General features: G+C 42.2%; 1 protein-coding gene and 2 long non-coding RNA genes across 6 annotated transcripts; 2 read left to right on the top strand and 1 right to left on the bottom strand.

Moving 5' to 3' along the window:
* The first annotated feature begins 929 nt into the window (after positions 1 to 929).
* Positions 930 to 2,946, top strand: LOC120964329 (uncharacterized). The gene is made up of 3 exons (XR_005756208.3): positions 930 to 1,635; positions 2,040 to 2,439; positions 2,531 to 2,946. It is a non-coding gene; the product is annotated as an uncharacterized lncRNA (long non-coding RNA).
* Positions 2,947 to 3,076: 130 nt separating this feature from the next.
* On the bottom strand, positions 3,077 to 6,512 carry LOC120964328 (uncharacterized). Of its 3 annotated transcripts, none has more exons than XR_012184101.1 (4): positions 6,404 to 6,512; positions 4,836 to 5,005; positions 3,519 to 3,728; positions 3,077 to 3,422 (listed from the first exon to the last, which is right to left on the bottom strand). It is a non-coding gene; the product is annotated as an uncharacterized lncRNA (long non-coding RNA). The 3 variants fall into 3 exon arrangements; XR_006663520.1 differs by having other exon boundaries at positions 3,519 to 3,575; positions 3,674 to 5,005; XR_012184100.1 differs by having other exon boundaries at positions 3,519 to 5,005.
* LOC109779732 (cold-responsive protein kinase 1) lies at positions 5,253 to 9,243 on the top strand. 2 transcript variants are annotated; one of them, XM_073499820.1, is made up of 7 exons: positions 5,253 to 5,444; positions 6,436 to 6,581; positions 6,660 to 6,775; positions 7,031 to 7,241; positions 7,335 to 7,572; positions 7,675 to 7,825; positions 8,488 to 9,243. In XM_073499820.1, the coding sequence occupies exons 1-7, from the start codon at positions 5,293 to 5,295 to the stop codon at positions 8,842 to 8,844; spliced, it is 1,371 nt and encodes a 456-aa protein (XP_073355921.1). In that variant the 5' UTR covers positions 5,253 to 5,292; the 3' UTR covers positions 8,845 to 9,243. The 2 variants fall into 2 exon arrangements, with proteins under 2 accessions (XP_073355921.1, XP_020193948.1); XM_020338359.4 differs by lacking the exon at positions 5,253 to 5,444 and adding an exon at positions 5,554 to 5,674.
* Positions 9,244 to 9,357: the final 114 nt, after the last annotated feature.

A 9,357-nucleotide genomic window follows, 5' to 3' on the forward strand; every position in this document is an offset into this window, starting at 1 on the left:
GCATGGCCAGGCGAATGGATGGAAGTCGGCTGGAGTAGGCTGCTCGCTCATCTGGTCGCGTTGCTCTGACCAACATCAATGATGTGAGTCAGCTCTGCTCTGCAGCGACACTGACCGGCATGAATGCACCACAACCGTTTCGCTTGGAGATATTTTTTGGGTGGGTCCAGGTTGTCGGACGCGTTTCACTACGGACGCCCTGCAAAGCTCTCCTGGTTTGCACCTGGTTTACGAGATTTCGGACAACCAAACATGCCTGTTGACCGGTACCGTTTTAGATGTCAAAGTGTGTTCGGACACGTTGATCCGGAGGTTTTGAGGGTTCGTGTTCGAGATGCCCTGAATGCTGTTAATGAGAATAGTAATTCGCTTTTCTTAACAACAGGACATGGGGATTTCTTGGTTCATCATGTTATTGCTCTAGGTTTGCACACAACTACGTTGATTTTAGTAAAAGGCGCTTTAGATGCACGCGGTTCCAAATTAATGCCGGATAAAAGGGGTTTTGGGTAGCCGGTAGTCCAACTTTCAACTTGAGTTGGTGGTTTGGAATTTCAAGAAACTTTAGTCCCTGTTTGGATTATCGTTTCCATTCTAAATACACTTGTAAAGAATACAAACCTCCGCCGATCGTTTTCGTTTCCGCCTTGAAATTGCACTCGGCCGGTAAGTTACACTAGTATAGAAAATACACCTACATTTCATTACATCCATTCCAAGCACAGGCTTAGGCCACGCTTGGTATCGGTGTATTCAAATGCAACTGTATTTAATTTACAGGTGCCGGGTCACTGATTTCTGGCCGGAATGGAAACGATGGACGGAGACATGTATTTTTTTTACAGGTGTATTTGAAGGAAGACGAGAATTCAAACATGGGCTTGGGTTGTTCAGAAATACTGTCGGATGAAGAATGCCTGCACTGTTGTTATTATACGACTCCGCTTTGTAAGCAGCAACCCATACTGTCATCACTTTAGATCTGCTCCATTATGTGCTCATTAACCTTATCGACTTTAGATTTCCGTGTGACCAATATGCCCCCCTCTTGTAAAAAACGACAATTACTCCCTTCACTCCTGTTTTATTTGCATATAAGTTTTGTCCGAAGTATAAAAAAACGTATCAACATTCCCAATGCCAAATCAATGTTGTTACATTCATTATGAAATGTGGTTACATAGTGTATATATTTGATATTGTAGAAGTTTGATTTGACAAAAATCTAATATGCGGAGTAAAAAGGAGCCGAGGCAATACACTGAGTGGGGTATACACATTGTTCAAAAATAGTTTCCTTTTAGAGTTTAGACCGTCCTCTTTCTCTAAGAGTGAGTTTAGTCCAAGTAATGATCCAGTCCTCCAGGCTAAGTGAAAGGGTCGACCGCCGGACGACTCCCTGCCCCGCCAGGCGCCAGCCAGCCGGAGCTGGAAGCGCCTCCCCGGACTGCGGCCGTCGACCCCAGGCACATCACCGTGCGGCTCCTCCTCCCCGGATCTCCAATGCACGCCAAACCCGCAGCAGAGCGCCGCCGCCGCCGCCGCCGGCCAGATCCTCCTCCTAGCCACCGTCCCAGACCTGCAGCTGCCTCCCCCTGACCTGCACGTGCATCTCGCCGGCATCCTCCTCCAGCGGTATGCAGCCATCCCTCCTCTTTTCTGTGCCTTATGGTTGCTTGGCTGCTTACGGTGGAAATGCTTATGGTGGATTGCTGCGGGGTGTCGTCATTGCTTATGCTAGAATTGCTGTGGGCTGTTGTCATTGCTTATGGTGGAAATGCAATTTGGAGGTTGGCGATTAGTCTTGCATGATTCCAAACTCCATGATTGCTTACTACTAGTACTAGTAATTATGTAGTGTGATGTGATGGGCCCTTGTCTTGGTTGATGGATTGTAGAGTTGGAACACCTCTTCCATGTTAAAATTTGATTTGGCAACAGCGCAATGCTTTTTGTAATTATTAGCGTGATATGGTTGGTCCTTGTGTTGGTTCAACAATTTTCTTTTTGTTTTTTGATGTTGAAGGTTGATTGTGCAGGGCTATGCACATTGCACAGTGTGTTGCTTGATTGTTATCCAAGAACTTTGCACTGCAGGCAACTTCATGAGTTCTGTAACTGAAATGGAACAGATGAAGGAGGGCAATCTGGGATGCATATCACACGAAGATCTTTTGCGAAATACGCAAAGATGAAACGGCTGCTGGCAATAGCTAGTCTGGGTGCGTGCTGGAGTGCCGAAGGTTACAAGAACCCTGAGCCCAAATTCTACAATAGGGCTGGGAAGAGGTATGTGAAGAAGCGGTTCAAGCATAGATGGGACTCATTAAAGCAGCAGTACAGAGGGTGGATGGAACCCAAATCTTTGACGGTTATTGGGTCGGATCCTGGAAGAGGAATCACTGGGCCGATGATGGTTGGTGGAAGAATCACATTGCAGTAATGTCACACCAGGATCGTAATTCATTTCCAATTATTTATCCCTTTTCACGTATGAACCAACTCATTGATATTTTGCTGTTATTTTCAGAGAACCCCAGAGCATGTGAAGTTCCACATGGGCCACGGCCAACTTGACTTTGTTGCATGCTCTGTTCAGGACAGCAAATGTCACCAATGAATCATCCATTGTCCCTGGAGAGGACTTAGGAAGACAATGGAGGATGATACTCCAACCAGTATTACCAACGGGTCAGACGACGATGTGCTTGCGGCATTTGCTGAAGCATCTTCTTGCAACAAGGCTCCTCCTGCCACGGTTCCGAGCCCGAAGGAAGACTTGATTACATGATGACACCAGCATGTGTGTGCAACTTTGCTCTAGAAATTGATTGTCATATCTTTGTTCTGGTCCTGAATATTTGAATGAACGGGTGTTGTCAAGCATCACGTGCACATTTGTCCAATGTCATACAAATGCATTAATTTAACCAGTAGTTCTTATGTACACCGTCAGTTCCAAGACTTTGTTGGCAAAATATAAGCAAATCAAACGCTAGGGTTTACTTTGTATGCATAGGGCCTTGATTTCTTTCAGCTCCCACAACAAAGGAATATGCTTGACCATTTAGGCGCATTATAAAGAAATTGTATCGCCAAACGATTTCGGACTAAGTTATTTTTGTTGGACAAATAACAGAACAATGATATAGACCGAGTATTATCCTGTAGAAAATGAACTGAAACCGGGTCGCTGCGTTTGTCTCTTGCAGTGTTCAGGCTAAACAAGTATCTTGACTTGCATGAGAACGAATGGGACAATTCAACTCAAAAGCTTGAGAGGAACCGTTCTGATGGGTACTCCTTGACCTAGAAAAGTCTGCTAGTTGATACAGCTGTCAGCCTGCCTAGCAGAGAGACTGATTTGATGGACACACGTCTGTACTTGTCTTTGAAATCTGAAATGATAAATTATACTTGACCTGTACATATATCAGAAATAAACTTACTGAACTTCTTGAATTTATCAGCTTAAGCTGTATCAGAATTCAAAAGTCGGTGTTGACAAAAAAAGTTACCATGATGATCACAGCCCACAATGTTGACCAACGGTGCAATGATATGTACTACTTGACCTGTACATATATCGGAAACAAACTTACTGAACTTCTTGGATTTATGAACTGAAGTTGTATCAGAATTCAAAACGTCTGTGTCGACAATAAAAAGTTACCATGATGGCCACAGCTCACAATATTGACCAATGGTGAAATATATATGTACTTGACCTGTACATATATCTGAAGTAAAGTTACTGAACTTGGATTTATCAACTGTATCAGAATTCAAAAGTCCACCGACGAAAAAAAGAGTTGCCATGATGGTCGCAGCTCACAATATTGACTGACGGTGTGATAATATGTACTTGACCCCCATTTGAAAAATACGTACTATCCGAAAAAAAGTTACTGAGCTTCTTGAATTTATCAACTTAAGTTGTAACAGAATTCAAAAAGTCTATGTTGACAAAAAATGTTACATGATGGTCACAACTACAATGTTGACCAACAGTGCAATAATATAAATGACATGGGGAGAGAACTAAGGATGACTTGATCTACCAGCAGATGTGGTCAATAGCTGATCCCTTTGTGTTTTCTGTACAATGGAAAATTGTTGAAAATTTCTTAGGTCGACCTGTCAGATCATTAGCAGTTGTTAAGTTGCCTCTTGATAGCCTGGAAAGGCCAAAAGTCTGAGCTTACTTTAACATTACAGTTATCTCCAAAACAGTCAACATCACACCTGACTGATGCTGACAAAACTATATGACTATTGAGGCGCGAAAGTAGACATTTCACAAGAAAATTCTGTAAACATAAAGCGGACATGGGTTTTCTTCCTTTTACTTTTGAGGAAAAACTGGATTTTCGTGCCTTGCATAGGATAAAAACAAACAATGCTGGTAATTAAAATCACAAGTACTACAACCACTGAATCTAAAGTGTACTAGTCACTAGAATACCGACCTTGTCCTTTCCAAGTGAATAATGTACATTATGCATTTTTTAAAATTATGTTATGTAGGCAAGTTATGTAATCTAATGATGATAAATACCAAAATGCCCTCATTTGTTATGTCTCCCTTGTGTGCATTTGTTTATTACAAGCCACACAAATCATCCTCTCTCGTCTTCGCAAGGCAATTATAATAACAGGGCACTTGTGTCATTTCCGCTCAAAGATATCCAAATTTTATCACCTTGTTAATTTCTGTGGCCTGCGTTAGTCGACGAAGGGGAATGTATGTGGGTCACGCTGATTACTTTCTCCGATACACAGTGAGATGTACATCTCGGTTTGATGATCAGAAAGTAGTATGATCCAACGCATACCTTTTCAGATGAGGTTGGGTGGCTCTTCTCACCCTCTTTTTTCAACCTATATATTGTCTCAATCATTGAATTGTCAATGGGAAAAACCAGCATGTCAAACTGCAATTAAAGTCAGGTTTGAGGAAGCACCATTCTGGAAGGAAAACAGGAGCATTCAGGAACCATTCCCACTGCGTGCCATGAAATGCAAAAGTTGTTAATTTAATCCATCCTGGGGTGAAATAGAAGCATGTAGGCTACCTCACTTAATTACTGTGCCATGAAATTTCTGTTATATCTCACTAATGTAAACTAAAGACTGACTATTTGGAAAACAAAGTAGACATATTTCTTTTCTTAAAGAGCAGGTCCTTTTCAAGTCACAGTGTTTAGTTTATGCCTGATGAACAGTGAACACGGTGTGCGACTCGATAACCCGTGGACCAGTCTCCGACTATAGCAATACTAAAGTCAGAACATGGGCATTAAGAATAAGCCCAAGATGAAGAGAAAAATAAGCATTTTTTTCCCCAATGCTTGGTCATCTTTTTGTTTCCTGATGATGGGAGCTGAGGACAAGTGTTTCTTTCCTTGCTACTTCCTAAGTTGCAACCAGCTCATATCACCAAGGTGAGAACAGGCCAGGTCAATTCCAGTGGGACCTTTGAGTCCTCTGCCTGGACTAGTATATATAGAGAGCACAGCGTAGCACCCTTTTGATTCTAAAGCTAGGAGATTACATGTGCTCTGCTCCTCATACCACCATCATCCAGGACTTATATTAGACGCTCTTGGCTCTTCATACACACTGCAGCACACCACAGTGGAATTTCCACCGAACAACTGCGCCTAATCCTTGGGTAGGTTTAGTTTCTCTCCTTTTCTCCTTTTTGCTGAATCTACCCAATTACCCTGGATTTCCTCTGAGCAACTGCGCCTAATCCTTGGGTGAGTTTAGTTTCTTGGTTTCCTTTTCTCCCTTTTGCTGAATCTACCCAATTGCCCTGGCTAGATATGTTTTGAGAATTTTAATTGTCCTATGTTTTGCCGTCTGTTGCAATCCATCCATGGGAATCATTTGATTCGCTTCTAGTTCCTTTCATTCTTGTGTTTTATCTTAAACCATCAAGTTCATCTGGTTCTGTTCCAGTGATCTCAGTTGCCTGTTGAACATTTGAAGTTCAGGGGTCATGCTGAAAATGGTCCCCCCCCCCCCCCCCCCCCCTTAATAGGGACTTTCTTTTCCCATTGATTTTGTTTATCAAAAGTAGAGTACTCCACACAAAATATTCTTCATATGTCCATTAACTGTAACCAGCTTGCTTAATTTCTACATTATTTCATTGGAATTTCACACAAAAGCATAGTGTTTTTTTTTCCTGCTGCGCCTCAGAGGAAGAATAAACATCAGTATCTATTTGAATTACGAGTGCCACCTGTTATGCCATTTTCTTATCTTGGAGGACATCTTACCACTTACCAGATTAGCTTCTTGAAGTTAAATTAGAAATACATAAGTAGCTTCATTCTGTGTAGGAGTTATTTTATGCGGCTGAAAGGAAATTAAAAAACTCCAACAAGATACTTACATAATCCATTTGATTGTTGTTCTTTTCCTCAGGTTCTTGTCGAACTCTTCTTTGCATGAGCTTTTGAATACCTATATGAAGCTTCTAAGAAGCAAATTCCACTCCCTAGCAATGACTTGCTGTCCTGTGTTCCGGTGGAAGAGAAAATCCAGAAACCAAATTGTACAGCAGGACATAGGTAAACCTGCATATCTCATTTAACTTTTGTTCTTCTGAAGCATCCTAAAACCCTCCTGATTCATCCTATTCTGTTCAGACATACCGCTCCATGGCAACGTGAAGATATACTCCTCCAAGGAGCTCAAAAGGGCCACAAGGAACTTCTGCTCAGGAAACAAACTTGGACAGGGTTCTTTCGGCTGCGTTTACCTGGTAGGTTTAGTTGCCAGTTTGGCAGTTTGCACCATAAAAGCTTTGATATTTCCAAGTTCAAACACCACAATATATTTATCCTTTAACATGTCTTATGCACCAATCAGTCATTCCAAATAATCCTGAATTATTAGAAAGCGGCAGGTTATACTATTCCTGCCGTAGTGATTAGCATCACTGTAGCACTTGGACCAGCTATCAAAATTCAAACAGTAGTGTTTCAAGAGTGCTCAGGCTCTGGTCTGAATTATGCAGGGAAAGCTGAAGAATGGTCAGAAAGTTGCCATCAAGGTGCTCTCCTCCGAGTCAAAGCAAGGAACAAGGGAGTTCTTGAATGAACTGAGTGTCATATCCAGCATAACCCATCACAACCTTGTAAAACTGCACGGCTGCTGCGTCGATGGAGGTCAGAAAATGCTGGTCTACAATTATCTGGAGAACAACAGCCTCGCAAGGACCCTCTTTGGTATGTTCAACCAAATTTCGATTTTCATCAGAACTTTGAATCGCTGGTAAATTCATTGCTCTGAACCCCCTGGTTTGTCATGATGTTGTTCAGGCAATGCCCACAGTAGTATCCGCTTTGACTGGAGCACAAGGGCGAAGATCTGCATTGGTGTTGCCGAGGGTCTCACATATCTGCATGAAGAAATCCGGCCACATATCGTCCACCGTGACATCAAGGCGAGTAACATTCTGCTTGACAAGGACCTGAGCCCCAAAATATCAGATTTCGGGCTAGCAAAGCTCTTCCCAGGCAACATGACGCATATCAGCACGAGGGTTGCAGGAACATTGTAAGCAAAGTGACACCTGTTGCTGCTCTCATTTAACCTTGCATATATTGATATATACTGTACTGTGTGGTTAAGACAAGTTGACATATGCTCATTTCTCAGAGGGTATCTGGCACCGGAGTATGCAATCCGAGGGCAGCTCACAAAGAAGGCTGATGTGTACAGCTTTGGGGTTCTCCTGCTGGAGATTGTCAGTGGAAGGTGGCACACCGACCCCAGATTGCCTCTCCAAGATCAGTTCCTCCTAGAAACGGTAAAGAACAATTTCAATAAATATATGTACTTAATTATGATTCTCTAGAAAGTTCAGAAAAAATATCAGGAAAAACAAATACGTATTTTCTGTCTAGTACAGAATACATCTATGATAGATTCAAGATGTTCCACATCAGACCATGATAATCATGCCAGACATATACCTACTATGTGCACATGGTTGAACAATTTAGATAATCACAAGTAGATGCGCATAATATACTTGCCACAGTTGGAAGCATTCTTTATTTTTTGATGAAGAGGAAATACAGTTGGAAGTATTCTGAAGGAAAGTACCAGGAAGTTTCCTCTCTGTCCTGAAAATTACTATTTTTGGTAGTACTGCCAGCTTTCATTGTCTTATCTTAAGATTATTTTTTATTGGCCCACTGGTTCTGGATTGGTTTCTGAAAATGTTTTCTATGCCACTTGCATTGACTGGTGTTCTCATTCTTAGGACATATCTGTTAGTTTTGTCCAATTATTATATGCACCTGCTATTGCATTGTAAAACAGCGATTTATGAGAGATCTTTAATCTCTTACCCTGCAAAGAGAAGTGAAAAGGTTCTATTTCAAAAATAGCTGAAGCATTGTCTCTTGACATTGTCAATAGTAGATTAAAGAATATAAATCAGAAATATCCACTTTTTTTTCCCAGGCTTGGACACTCTACGAGTCTGGTGATCTTGGGAGCATCATCGACAGGACCTTAAAAGATGGTTTCAGCACCGACGAAGCTCATAAGTTCTTGAAAATAGGACTCCTGTGCACCCAGGATAGCCCCAAGGTCAGGCCCTCCATGTCGACAGTCGCCAAGATGCTAAAGGGTGAGTGCCCCGTCGGCGACAAGATCATGAGGCCAGGCCTGATCACAGATGTCATGGACCTGAAAGTCAGAACAATCGAGCCTGCTCTTCAGTTAAGTGTGTCTCCATCAATGTCTCCGCTGGATAACCACTCACTGGTGTCTAACCTTGCATCCGCTGGTAGCACTGTGATAAGGGACAGCCCCTGATGAGAAGGTAAAAAGGCACATGAAGGAGAATATGCTCAGGCAACAATGGCTGTAAATTGGAGGGATGACGGAAAGCATGTCAAGAGAGGCATTTGATTTCGTTTTGTGTTTCTGGATTGCTTAGATACACTGTTAGTTGTTTGTATATGTTGCATCTGAGCTTTTGGTGATCAACAACTGAAGACCCTCAGTGTCCTGTGGAGCATGGCTTATAGGTGAAGGAAGAAGGGCACAGCTACACCAGGCACCCAAGCAGGGAGCGCTGGACTTACAGAGATTTGCTAGTTAGCACCTTTCCTAAGTTAAGCAAGCAAGCCAGGGTTACCTTTTTTTGTGTGCACAGAAATACTGTAGTAGCTATAATGTTTAGTCAAGTATACAGTACAAATCTCACACGGATAATGACATGACTTGCATCTGCATGAAAGACCTGTGAAATTTCCACCCTGAAATGCCAATAACTCAAACTGATAATATCAAGTCTTTCGATAAAATACATCAGCAGATTATTGG

This window comes from Aegilops tauschii, chromosome 5 (genome assembly GCF_002575655.3).
Source record: "Aegilops tauschii subsp. strangulata cultivar AL8/78 chromosome 5, Aet v6.0, whole genome shotgun sequence".
Lineage (NCBI taxonomy): Eukaryota > Viridiplantae > Streptophyta > Magnoliopsida > Poales > Poaceae > Aegilops > Aegilops tauschii.

Bases quoted from the DNA above. Each gene is read 5' to 3' on its own strand.
- LOC109779732 (XM_073499820.1), top strand. From the start codon at position 5,293: ATGGGCATTAAGAATAAGCCCAAGATGAAGAGAAAAATAAGCATTTTT. The intron at 6,776-7,030 runs GTAGGTTTAGTT...TGAATTATGCAG, and splicing joins CTTTCGGCTGCGTTTACCTG to GGAAAGCTGAAGAATGGTCA. The intron at 7,573-7,674 runs GTAAGCAAAGTG...CTCATTTCTCAG, and splicing joins ACGAGGGTTGCAGGAACATT to AGGGTATCTGGCACCGGAGT.